This window comes from Prionailurus bengalensis, chromosome C1 (genome assembly GCF_016509475.1).
Source record: "Prionailurus bengalensis isolate Pbe53 chromosome C1, Fcat_Pben_1.1_paternal_pri, whole genome shotgun sequence".
In the NCBI taxonomy this organism is placed as follows: Eukaryota; Metazoa; Chordata; class Mammalia; order Carnivora; family Felidae; genus Prionailurus; species Prionailurus bengalensis.
In genome coordinates, this window is record NC_057345.1 from 34,012,103 (window position 1) to 34,023,958 (window position 11,856).

General features: G+C 55.1%; 2 protein-coding genes across 5 annotated transcripts; one reads left to right on the forward strand and one right to left on the reverse strand.

The window, feature by feature from the left end:
- The first annotated feature begins 62 nt into the window (after positions 1-62).
- On the forward strand, positions 63-4,839 carry CDC20 (cell division cycle 20). 2 transcript variants are annotated; one of them, XM_043574653.1, is made up of 11 exons: positions 63-169; positions 341-529; positions 642-790; positions 888-984; positions 1,186-1,314; positions 1,414-1,610; positions 1,724-1,818; positions 1,967-2,195; positions 2,346-2,471; positions 3,394-3,511; positions 4,590-4,839. In XM_043574653.1, exons 1-11 carry the CDS (start codon positions 85-87, stop codon positions 4,766-4,768), a joined length of 1,593 nt encoding a protein of 530 aa, XP_043430588.1. In that variant the 5' UTR covers positions 63-84; the 3' UTR covers positions 4,769-4,839. The 2 variants fall into 2 exon arrangements, with proteins under 2 accessions (XP_043430588.1, XP_043430589.1); XM_043574654.1 differs by having other exon boundaries at positions 68-169; positions 300-529.
- Positions 4,840-4,981: 142 nt separating this feature from the next.
- ELOVL1 (ELOVL fatty acid elongase 1) lies at positions 4,982-9,844 on the reverse strand. Of its 3 annotated transcripts, none has more exons than XM_043574664.1 (8): positions 9,715-9,844; positions 7,120-7,179; positions 6,748-6,938; positions 6,493-6,573; positions 6,292-6,348; positions 6,098-6,203; positions 5,872-6,008; positions 4,982-5,714 (listed from the first exon to the last, which is right to left on the reverse strand). In XM_043574664.1, the coding sequence occupies exons 2-8, from the start codon at positions 7,163-7,165 to the stop codon at positions 5,493-5,495; spliced, it is 840 nt and encodes a 279-aa protein (XP_043430599.1). In that variant the 5' UTR covers positions 7,166-7,179; positions 9,715-9,844; the 3' UTR covers positions 4,982-5,492. The 3 variants fall into 3 exon arrangements, with proteins under 3 accessions (XP_043430599.1, XP_043430600.1, XP_043430602.1); XM_043574665.1 differs by lacking the exon at positions 9,715-9,844 and adding an exon at positions 7,730-7,850; XM_043574667.1 differs by lacking the exons at positions 6,748-6,938; positions 9,715-9,844 and having other exon boundaries at positions 7,120-7,174.
- Between the last annotated feature and the right edge of the window lie 2,012 nt (positions 9,845-11,856).

The following is an 11,856-nucleotide window of genomic DNA, read 5'->3' on the forward strand; positions in this document are numbered from 1 at the left end:
TTGCACCGGAAGACCCGCCTCCTGTGCCGTGAAAGGCCAATGGGTGAAGGCGACGGTTGCGACGGTTGGGTTTTGAAGGAGCCAATGAGTGCTCAGAGCGGAGAGTTTAAGAAGCGGAGGCCGGCACTGCAGAGACCGGTCTGGGATCGGAATCTAGTGGGAGCTGGAGGTAAGGGCCGTGTGGGTCGAGCTGGGGTGGGTATGCAGCCCGTGCTCCGAGACCCGGACGGGCTGGGGCCGGCTTGGTTCTGAGTGTGTGGCCGGCGGTCCCAGGCAGAGCACGGTCGCCTCTTCCTCAGGGCTCCGCGGGCATCCACTCCAAGGACCCCTCCTCCTGCAGACGCTCCCATGGCGCAGTTCGTGTTCGAGAGTGACCTGCACTCGTTGCTGCAGCTGGATGCACCCATCCCCAATGCACCCCCTGCGCGCTGGCAGCGCAAAGCTAAGGAAGCTGCGGGACCGGCCCCCTCACCCATGCGGGCCGCCAACCGATCCCACAGCGCAGGCAGGACCCCAAGCCGAACACCCGGTCAGTGGGGTGCGGCGGGACACGGGGAGGAAGAGGGAACGGCTGAGAGCGGCCTTCAGGCCTTCTCCCTCAGGAGCCTGCTCAGACTCTGGCTTCCCTCTCCCCGGCCCAGGCAAATCTAGCTCCAAGGCACAGACCACTCCCAGCAAACCTGGTGGTGACCGCTATATCCCCCATCGCAGCGCTTCCCAGATGGAAGTGGCCAGTTTCCTCCTAAGCAAGGAGAACCAGCCTGAAAATAGCCAGACGCCCACCAAGAAGGTATGTGGCCCAGAGGGGCTTAAGGCAAGAGTGTACTTTGTGTACTCTGTGTACTTTGGATCATGCCATCCTGCCTCACCACCACCCTTTGTGCCAGGAACATCAGAAAGCCTGGGCTTTGAATCTGAACGGCTTTGATGTGGAGGAAGCCAAGATCCTTCGGCTCAGTGGAAAACCACAAAATGCCCCAGAGGGTAAGACCTGAAGTTCTTCCTTCTTGGAGGGAGGTGTTGGCCCATTCCCAGGGTTGAGGGGAGATGCCTGTCTGCTCTTCCCACCTAAGACTGAAGGGAGGGGAGGTGCGTCTCTGGCCTTCCTCGCCAGGAGCAGGGGAGGAGTCAGTTTTCCCACTGGAGTCAGTTTTCCCACTGTCAAGACGTATTCGGTTGCCACAGGTTACCAGAACAGACTGAAAGTGCTTTATAGCCAGAAGGCCACGCCTGGCTCCAGCCGGAAGACCTGCCGTTACATTCCTTCCCTACCAGACCGTATCTTGGACGCCCCTGAAATCCGGAATGACTACTGTAAGTGCAGCCTTCCCTTTGCCCATTGGACAGAGGAAGAGGGCCCGGGGACCAGACAAACAAGGAAGCTCATTCTCCTCCCTTTCCCTGCTCTGGCAGACCTGAACCTTGTGGACTGGAGCTCTGGGAATGTACTGGCTGTGGCGTTGGACAACAGTGTGTACTTGTGGAGTGCTAGCTCTGGTGACATCTTGCAGCTGCTGCAAATGGAGCAGCCTGGGGACTATATATCTTCTGTGGCCTGGATAAAAGAGGGCAACTACCTAGCTGTGGGCACCAGCAGTGCCGAGGTGCAGGTGAGACTTATCCCTGTGCTGCAGTTCTGTTGTGCCCAGACAGGGGGCTTGTCCAGCAGGAGGATGTTAATGGCAAGTTGCAATCTCTGATCCTAGCAGCCTTCTCTCTCTAGCTATGGGATGTGCAGCAGCAGAAGCGGCTTCGAAACATGACCAGTCATTCGGCTCGAGTGGGCTCCCTATGCTGGAACAGCTATATCCTGTCCAGGTTAGTGGTTTTAGCGAGTCTGTTGCAAAATCAATGTGCGATTTTTGCCAGCTCTCCCCAGATGTACACTTCTGAATGGAAGCAGCTCAGTCCTGCTGGCAGTGTTTGGCCCTGCCACAGAACCTGATTCCCTTCTTCCCTCATGCAGTGGCTCACGCTCTGGCCATATCCACCACCATGATGTTCGGGTAGCAGAACACCATGTGGCCACACTGACTGGCCACAGCCAGGAGGTGTGTGGGCTGCGCTGGGCCCCAGATGGACGACATTTGGCCAGTGGTGGCAACGATAACTTGGTCAATGTGTGGCCTAGTGCTCCTGGAGAGGGTGGCTGGGTTCCCCTGCAGACATTCACCCAGCATCAAGGGGCTGTCAAGGTGAGAATGGGGCTAGGTTGGGTCCTCTGCTTACCCTTGCCCAGAACCTGGGGACTGTTAAGGGGAGATGGGACAGCAGGGTTAGACGGGATTACCCTGTGACCAGTGTCTAGCTCTAGTACCTGCTGACCCCACCTTTATCCTACCCAGGCTGTAGCCTGGTGTCCCTGGCAGTCCAACGTCCTGGCAACTGGAGGGGGTACCAGTGACCGACACATTCGCATCTGGAACGTCTGCTCTGGGGCCTGTCTGAGTGCTGTGGATGCTCAATCCCAGGTAGTCTTTTACCTGTTCCAGCCCCTCCCTCCCAGAAGGTGTTCCCACTCTGTGTGGTCTTCCGTGGGCAACCGTGTTCCTTCCAGTGGCTTCATCAACTCTATGCCCGATGGTTTCCAAAATTCTGGCTCCACTCTCATTCATGATCTCCAGGCCACACTTCTGTCTGTGGCTTAACTCCAACCTCATGTCCTATAGGTGGCACCATCCTAATATGCCCTAAATTAAATTTGTCACTTATTTCCCTGAAATGTGTTTCTCCTCCTCTTAATTGTTTAAGAGGGATAGAACTTACTCAGAAATCTGGAGAACTTCCTAGAATCTTTCATTATCTTCACTTAGTCACCAAGACACATCATTTTTGCCTCAGGATATCATTCACGTGTGTCTCTCCCCTAAGCCTCACTTTTCTTCTCACTGGAGGCCCCCTGCACTGGTCTCACAGCATTCTTTTCTTATCTCCTGCAGTCTGTCCTCTGCACTGGGTCTGGGTGGTCTGTGACTGCTAAAACCCTGCAGTAGCTCCCTATCACCTACAGCAACTTCATCCACATCCATTGGAATGAAATTTGAAGCCCTTGCTGGTGGGTCTCCCACCCACTCCAGGTTCCTCCTCTTCTACCCTCCTCTCCCCCATGCAGCCTTCATTCTAGACTTTGACTCTGGAGCCAGAGTTCAAATTCTGGCTCTGTCACCTTCTAGACTCGCATGTGATCTTAGGCAACTTGAAGTTCCTTCTGCTTGATTCTTTATCTGTAAAATGGGTAACAATTTTTTAACTCTGAAAAAACTTTTGTAAGAACTGTGGTTATTCAAGTCTGAGTCTGTGGCACCTGGCAGGGTGCCTAATGCTCGAATGGAGTTAGTTCTGATTTGAGTAGCATCGGCTCTGTTGAGCCCACATGCCATTCTCTCTCCACAGGTGTGCTCCATCCTCTGGTCTCCCCACTACAAGGAGCTCATCTCGGGCCACGGCTTTGCCCAGAACCAGTTGGTTATTTGGAAATACCCAACCATGGCCAAGGTGGCTGAGCTTAAAGGTAGGTTCCAAATAACAGAAGCCAGACACAAAAGGCCACATATCATACGACTGTTGAAATGCCCAGAAGAGGGGCGCCTGGGTGGCGCAGTCGGTTAAGCGTCCGACTTCAGCCAGGTCACAATCTCGCGGTCCGTGAGTTCGAGCCCCGCGTCAGGCTCTGGGCTGATGGCTCAGAGCCTGGAGCCTGTTTCCAATTCTGTGTCTCCCTCTCTCTCTGCCCCTCCCCCGTTCATGCTCTGTCTCTCTCTGTCCCAAAAATAAATAAAAAACGTTGAAAATAAAAAAATAAAAAAAATAATAATAAAATAAAATAAAATCTTAGGGGCGCCTGGGTGGCGCAGTCGGTTAAGCGTCCGACTTCAGCCAGGTCACGATCTCGCGGTCCGTGAGTTCGAGCCCCGCGTCAGGCTCTGGGCTGATGGCTCAGAGCCTGGAGCCTGTTTCCGATTCTGTGTCTCCCTCTCTCTCTGCCCCTCCCCCGTTCATGCTCTGTCTCTCTCTGTCCCAAAAATAAATAAAAAACGTTGAAAATAAAAAAATAATAATAATAAAATAAAATAAAATCTTAGGGGCGCCTGGGTGGCGCAGTCGGTTAAGCGTCCGACTTCAGCCAGGTCACGATCTCGCGGTCCGTGAGTTCGAGCCCCGCGTCAGGCTCTGGGCTGATGGCTCAGAGCCTGGAGCCTGTTTCCGATTCTGTGTCTCCCTCTCTCTCTGCCCCTCCCCCGTTCGTGCTCTGTCTCTCTCTGTCCCAAAAATAAATAAACGTTGAAATGTCCAGAAGAGGCAAATGCAAAGAAATAAAAACAGACTGATGGTTGCTAGGGGCTATGGGGAGAAGGTGGTGAGGAGTGATGAAAATGTTCTGGAATTACTGTTGTGATGGTTGCACAACTTTGGAAATACTAAAAGCCAATGAATTGCATACTTTAAAAGGATGAGTTTTATGGTATGTGAATTAAATACCTCAGAGGTGTTAAAAAAAAAAAAAAGGTAGGTGGCCCTCAATATTGGAGGCTGTAGGTATGTCTACGTTCCTATGCTCTACTCTCACTTTTTTCATCCTCATGCCCCAGGTCACACTGCCCGGGTCCTAAGTCTGACCATGAGCCCAGACGGGGCCACGGTGGCATCGGCAGCAGCAGATGAGACCCTGAGGCTGTGGCGCTGCTTTGAGTTGGACCCTGCACGGCGGCGGGAGCGGGAGAAAGCCAGTGCAGCCAAAAGCAGCCTCATTCACCAAGGCATCCGTTGAGGACCAACTCATCACCTCAGTTTTTTGTTTTTGTTTTTTATTTTTCTAATAAAGTCATGTCTGTCTCTCTTCTCCTTGCATGACCTCTGTCCCAGCCTTCCCAGAGCCTCCTCTCTGCTGTCTGTCATCAGAGAGCCAGAACCATCCCTCCTGTTTGCAGATAATAAGGCTAGCACCTCTTTCATTCACACATGTACACACACACAGCCTCGGTGGTTTTCTCTGTCACTTTTAATGGAGACATAAGCGAGGGAGCAGCCTCCACAGGCTGTATTCCCAGGCCCCCCACCCACCCTGACCTTTGGCCAAGAAGCTTCTGCTTCACCGTGGGTAGAGGAGGGATCCTGGGTCCACAGTGACAGATTATTGCTGACCTCTTCAGTGTGAGGAAAAAGGCCACAAGACCCTGGTTGAGGGCCAGTCCTGAGTGCTCCTCTCCCAAGTTTAAGGCAGGGAGGGGGAAATAAGTATCCAGCCCTTTCAAGCCCCCAGCTCCAGAGTGGCAGAGGGCAATGAGGCCACATCCTTGGAGCTGGCCAGAAGTGGGTGAGGAACGGAAGCTGTGGTCCCTGTGTACCAGCTGTGGGGAGGGGAGGACCTGTCCCCTGCTCAGTCCTGACCACATAAGCCCTGGTCACAGGTATAGGTGGGAAGAAAAATGTCAGATGCTGCCCAAGGCACAGTCCTGAGGCACTTAGGTGGGCGCCTAGGTAGGCCATGTTTCTCAGTTGGCCTTGACTTTGGCAGTACCTGGAGCTCCATTTTGCTGAAGTACACGGGGGAGCCGTTTGCCTTTGGTGTAGGAGTGATACCAGAAGTTGGAGAACAGCACGAAGAAGATGGTACCGTACATCCAGATGAGGTGGATGATGACTGGATACTGGTAGTTACAGCTAGGCATGAAGTAGTATTGGGAGATGTGCAGGGAGACCAGGACGAACTGGATCTAGAATGGAGGAAGGCAAGGGTCAGAGGGAACAGTGAGAGGTGGCAGAGAAAGACTGAATGTGGAGTGTGGAGGGATGGGGTCAAAGGTAAGGCAGGTTGGATAAAGGTAGGATCCAGACCAGAAGGTTGGGACAGTTATGGGCCAGGCCCCTCACCAGCTGGATGGCTGTCATGTGCTTTTTCCACCACAGGTAAGGCTGAGCCACAGGGCCAAGGGCAGACAACCCATAGTACAGGTACATGACGACATGCACAGAGGAGTTGATCATGGCGTGGAAAGAGCCCATTCCTCCTGTGAGGGGACAATGAACAAGGTCAGAAGAATTGAGCTGCTGGTCCTCCATGCCTGCCCCTCTTCCCCCGGTGGCCTTCACCACTCACCTGGGGCAATTTTTACCCCCCACCACCAGCTCCAAGGAAGCACTGAGTGGTGGAAGACATGTAGAAAGGTCACCTGTCCGTCTTTTTTCCGGAGGATAAAGATCACCTGAGAAGAGTGTGGAAAGGAAAGGGGTTTCTGAGCCAGGGCCTCTCCTTTCTCCCTACAGGTTCTCACCTCTCCTATAACCACTCACCGTGTCCATCAGTTCGATGAACTTGGAGAAGAGGAAGAGCCAGGCCACTCGAACCATCTGCAAGAAGTCAGACAGCCTTAGGACACCCATGCTACTCCAAAAACTTCCCCAAATTGGGCCAGGAGCCCAAGTCACACCCAAACTCCTATCCCCAGGTTGCTTATAACCTACCCACCCCACACTACGCCTGTCCCTACTTACCCTTAGTGCCTCCGGGCTGTTGGAATAGTCCACAGGATCGCAGCGCCAGGTGTAGGTACTCAGCCAGCCAGACATCAAGAACTAGGAAGGGGTGTGGATTAGACCACCAGAGTTCCACCCTGCCCAATCCCTCTTGCTATCTAGCTGAAGAAATGGATTTCAGCCTCTCTGGAAAGGAGATGCCATGCTCTGGCCACAAGGCCTGCCCCTTATCCTGCCAGCAGGAATTAAAACCTAGACATGCCAGGGGCCCACCTCATAGACAATGTAGAGGGAGAGCGCCACCAGGGAGAAGTTGTAGACAATCATGAAGCCCCGGAGCTGGAAGGGCTTCCGATTGGCCATGATGCGAGGCCCAAGTGAGAGAACGAAGTACACGTAGGTCAGGAGGATGGAGGTCATTAGCAGGGGGGACCCCATCAGAGGGTAGCCCTGGACCCGAGGATCTGTAGAATAAGGGTCAAGGAGTCAGAAAGGGTCACGGGGTCCCAAAGGGTGCCCACCAGGTGTACAGACATGGGGCCAGGTCACAAAGGGTCAACGGGTTCACAGGGACTCTCCATTAGGAGACAGCCCTAGATCCAGGGATCCCAGGACAGGAGAAAAGAAGGGTAGACGGCATCTTACCTGCATACTTCATCATCTCCTGGTACAAGTTCACAACTGCCTCCATCCTGGCTAAGGATTCTGGGGAGGTATGGAGGGTGGGTGTCAGGGCTGACCGTGCCCCCATCCCACCCTTGACCCACAGACAGGAAGCAGACCAGATGAGACAACTCCCGACACCTCCCTGCATAAAGGACAGAAGACTGACAGGAAGGAATTGCTGGGGATTGGGGGTAGGAAGCCGTCTGGCCAGGGCACCGCTTCCCCGCACATCCCGCCTGCCTGCTGGGAAGGACAGATCCCGCCCTCCGCTCCACACCTCACTCGCCTCCCCTCACTCTCTGCTCCTCCAGAGATTCTCACCCTCAGACCTCTCCTCCCCTCTTTCTCTGCAGGGGAACTCTCCAAGTCCGGCCTCTTTCCGGAGAGACTTACCTTTCCTCTCCGGAATGACCGCTTCTCCCTTCCCCACCAGTCTCCCACCTCTCCAGCTCTGGTTCTGTCTTCCCAGGGATCCTCCCCTTCAACCGCTCCGGTCCACCTTCGGGATGCTGGTCTCTCGGGACGCCGGTTCCCTCCTGCCCCTTCCTCCTCTCCTCTGCCCCCCCCCCCCCCCCCCCCGGGCTCTCACCTCTAGCGTCTCTCGCAACTCCTGGCTCTCCTCCTCTCCGGCACCCCTTCCAGCCCTTCCACTCCGGAGCCTTTGAGACTCAGGAGCCTTTGAGACTCCAGCCCCGGCTCCACCTGTCTGACTAGATCTGGCAGAGGCCCGCCCTCCGCCCGCCCCCGCTGCACTGCGCATGAGGTGGAGGGTGGGGCTAGGCCACAGGTCAGGGCCCGGAGGAGCAGGACCCACCAGGATTGAGAAAGCCAAGTAAAGCATGGGGCTCGCCACCCACCCACCCACCCACCCTGGACAGCCAGATGACCTAAAGCTCTAGCTTAGTTTTGAGTCAGAAACCTCACAGGACTTCAGCCCAGGGCTCACCTTGGCCCCAAGAGAACTGCTGAAAACCCACACCCAGCATCTTCTCCTAAACTAGCCAGAAAGTCTCAGTTTGTCCTGCTTCAGAATGGGTGCAATCACCCTTCTCTCCCTGGGAGGGGCAGGGAAGCCAGTGGCATGTGAGGAGGTGGGTGAGTGGGGGAGGTCTCAGGAATCTTCCCCTCCTTTAGGGAGGGTCCTAATGAGCTAGGCCCTCTCCCCCTCAGAGCCTGAAGGAATGTCGGGGGAGGGCGCCCTGGGACACAAAAGCTCCGGCCGGTCCCCAGGAGAGCCTGGGATGCCGGGGCGGTCCCTGAGGGACGAGCCTTGCCCTAAAACGGCCAGGGCAGCAGATGCTCTGCGAGCTGCCTGCCCGCCAGTCTGCCAGGTTCCCTCCGTCCAGACAACAACGTGAAAAATACAAGTGAAAAATACACCTTCTGACACATCCACTGAGGCTGCACCCGTGCCCCTCCCACACTCACGGGGCACACATCTCACAGATGCTCCCCCAGCCTCCGTGACGACCCCCAGCTGCCCCCACCACCGTCAGGCCCCAAGTCCTCCTGTATGCACAGAGCGCCTCTAGCATGGCTCTCCCCACCACCACCATCGACAGACTGACCACCGCCCGCCCCCCCTCAGCACACATATGTACACACGGAGCCCTCACACCTCCTGCTGGTGACAACCACCCTCCTCTGACACACCACCCAAACAAGCCTCCACGGACTTTGACATGCAGTTCCTGATACTCAGACCTGCTCCTCACTCCATTCACACTGGCAACACACCCAGAACACTCTTCGTTGGTCCTGCATCACCATGTGCAAACGGCCCACACGCAGGTTTACGGGTTTACTCACACGTATGTGAGTCACAGATAAATGTGGTCACAGACATAAACTCGGACACTCCACTTTGAGGTGAATGAACATAAAACCACCCACACCGCACGCAGACACACACCTGCCTTGGGTCATGCATACAGGTCTCTTTTCATGGATGACCTTCGTCATTCATTCATTCACAACCAGATTTTGTTGGTCCGCTACCTCTCCTGTGGTAGGGCCTACCTGGCATAGGCCTGCACTCAGACACACAGTTCCTCCCTGACCCATGTGAGTTTGCCAGCTGGTTATCTCTCCCGCTCTCTCTCAGCCACCACTCAAGTTCACCTCCCACAAACACTCATGCGCCCTGAAGGTCAGGAGTGGCTCTAGGCTCCGGAGAGGACCTCTCCCCAAGCTTGAGAAGCACTGGGTGTGTCTCCGGTAGGGGAACTCGGTTGGGTGCTTCCTTCCTTTAAGATGGATGGAAGGGAAAAGGAGACAGGCAAAGGAAGGGGGAGGGGAAGGGAGAAGAGAGGAGCAGGGAGCGAAGGAGAGGGAGGGTAAGAGGCACAGAGGGACGAGACCCAGAGGTGGTGGAAGAAGGCCTAGGTTTGAGCAAATGGGAGCCGGGATCGGAGGGAGCCTGCCGGCCAGGGCCGGCCCCAGAGAGCTGGGACCTCCCACCCACGGTCCGGGAACAGCCTCGCCCACAGGCTGGGCAGGGCAGGGCAGGGCAGGGCCAGCTAGGCAGGGTGCCCGGGCACGTGGGCAGCCCGCCCGTGGAAGGTCCAGACTCACCAGTGGGGGGCCAGGCGGACAGGAGTGGAGGGCTTGGAAGGAGCAGGGCCAGAGAGAAGTCCCCAGGGCCAGCCTGCCTGCCACTTCCTCATCTGCTGGGCCGACTTTCTGTCACCAGAGGGGGACAGGGCGGGCCGGGCGGGGGGCGCCTGCTGATTGGCCCCGACTGAGCTCGGCCCGAGGGGCGGGCGCAGGGGCGGGCCGCCAGATTCCGGGGCAGGAAGCACGCCCAGCCGGGACTCCCCACCCCTTCCCTCGGCATCTTGCCGCTCGCCTCCATCAGGTCGCCCTGGGCCGGCCCTGGCCCGCCAGAGGTGCACCTTGCTTCTTCCCGACCCTCAGTCTTATTCTGGGCCCTCTGGTGACTGTCCACCCACGTGACCAACACATCCTCTGTTTGTGGCAGGCCCACCCAGCTTAGGACCCTGAGGAAAGTTCCAGGACTAAGCAGACCTCTCCCCCTGAGCTTTCACTCCAGAGGGTGATGGGAGGGTTGGACCGAGGCAGTGTGTGTTCTATGGCCTGACCTGGGGTGGCAGGGAGGTCTCAGCCAGAGGGAGCAGCTGTGTAAGGAAGCCTTCCCTGGGAGCCCATAAACTTGGATGAACCCTAGCATTAAGGGACTGCTAGGAGGATTTGGCTATGGGAGAATACAAATGCCCCGAGGTGGGAACAGTGAATCACTAGCTAAACTGGCCTTGAGGGTAGTGAAAAGGGTGGGGGGGGGGGGGGGGGGCGAAAGGAAGTGAAGCCAGCTGTGGCTGAAATGCCCTAGGGCCTGAAGGCCAACCAGGGCACTTTGGTTCTATTCTGGAAGTAGAGGAGAAACAGCGAAGCTTTCTGAGGAGGCTGCAATGAGGCTTGTATTATCAGATATTTATTGATATTTATCTCACACCTACTGTGTGTGAGACTGTGGTAAATACCGGGGACACATCAATGAACCAGGCAGATGCTGTCCCTGCATGGGGTTTGGGTTTGCCTCTAGCTGAGTCATTTCACTCTGGCAGCCAGGGTGATGAGGCTATTGAGGCAGCCCAGGTGAGAGAAAACAGCCTGATGTAAGAAGGTTTGGAAACTGATGGGATAGGAGAGGCAGACACTGGAGATGTCCCAAGACAGGTGCACTCTCTATATATACTTAGCTGTCCATCCGCCTTCCTGCACTCTCCCCTCCTAGCTCCACACACTAACCTACTAGACTGAACTGGGATAAGGGCTAAGTTTTAGCAAAATGAAACCTATATCTCTGGCAGCTCCTGGAGCAGTCCTTTGCATATAGTGACCCAATAACTGCTTGTCAGTTTGGATGGTGTAAATGTGGACAGAAAGGGAATTCAGAAGAAACAATGGTTTGGAAGAAACAGTAGTGCATAAATGGTGGAACGTATCTGTGCGAAAGTTTAGTCTTAGAGGTAAGAGGTCAGAGCCAAAGAATAGCTATGATCCAGCCCATTAGTAACTACCCTGGAAAGGAAATAGCAGAAGGACTCAAAAGGCTCAAATTTCTTAGTGTTGTTACACTAAGGCCTCCCTGACCTGGCCCCGTCTCCCACTCTACCTGTGTCCTGTGCATTTCCTGTGCTTTACCTTCCCCAAGGATGTCAACATCTGTCACACACGCCCACTGCTCCAGGCCTGGCCCCTGGCTCAATACAAGGTATAAACAGCTCTCCCAAGGTAGTAAATCATTCCACCTCTCGTTGAAAGCCTAATGTGTTCCAGGTATATTTTAGTGGCTTTGGGGTCACACCTGACTCCACAGGCCCAAGTTTAAACCTTCCAGGGAGTACATGCGTAACCTTCTGCGAGTTGCCGAACCTCTATGAAATGGGAGCCACAGTGCCTACCTTGCTATGGCGAAGATTAAAGGAGTGAGGTCACGTTAAGCGCTTAGCACTGTTTCTGTTCTCACTGGTTCATAGATAGGGTGGGGAGCAACTAGCACATCAAGAATACACCAATATAGGGGCACCTGAGTGGCTCAGGTGGTTAAGCGTCCAACTCTTGATCCTGGCTCAGGTTATTATCTCACGGTTCGTAAGTTTGAGCCCTGTGTCAGGCTCATGCTTGGGATTCTGTCTCTCCTTCTCCTTATCCCTCACCTGCTTGTGCTCTCCCTCTCTCTCAAAATAAATAAAT

What these genes read in the sequence shown, in the direction of transcription:
- CDC20 (XM_043574653.1), top strand. Translation starts at nt 85, where the DNA reads ATGAGTGCTCAGAGCGGAGAGTTTAAGAAGCGGAGGCCGGCACTGCAG. An exon ending in GAATCTAGTGGGAGCTGGAG is followed by an intron (nt 170 to 340) that starts GTAAGGGCCGTG and finishes CTCCTCCTGCAG; the next exon opens with ACGCTCCCATGGCGCAGTTC. An exon ending in AGCATCAAGGGGCTGTCAAG is followed by an intron (nt 2,196 to 2,345) that starts GTGAGAATGGGG and finishes TATCCTACCCAG; the next exon opens with GCTGTAGCCTGGTGTCCCTG.
- ELOVL1 (XM_043574664.1), bottom strand. Translation starts at nt 7,165, where the DNA reads ATGGAGGCAGTTGTGAACTTGTACCAGGAGATGATGAAGTATGCAG. An exon ending in TCATCGAACTGATGGACACG is followed by an intron (nt 6,204 to 6,291) that starts GTGAGTGGTTAT and finishes CACTCTTCTCAG; the next exon opens with GTGATCTTTATCCTCCGGAA. An exon ending in GGGGGTAAAAATTGCCCCAG is followed by an intron (nt 6,009 to 6,097) that starts GTGAGTGGTGAA and finishes GTCCCCTCACAG; the next exon opens with GAGGAATGGGCTCTTTCCAC.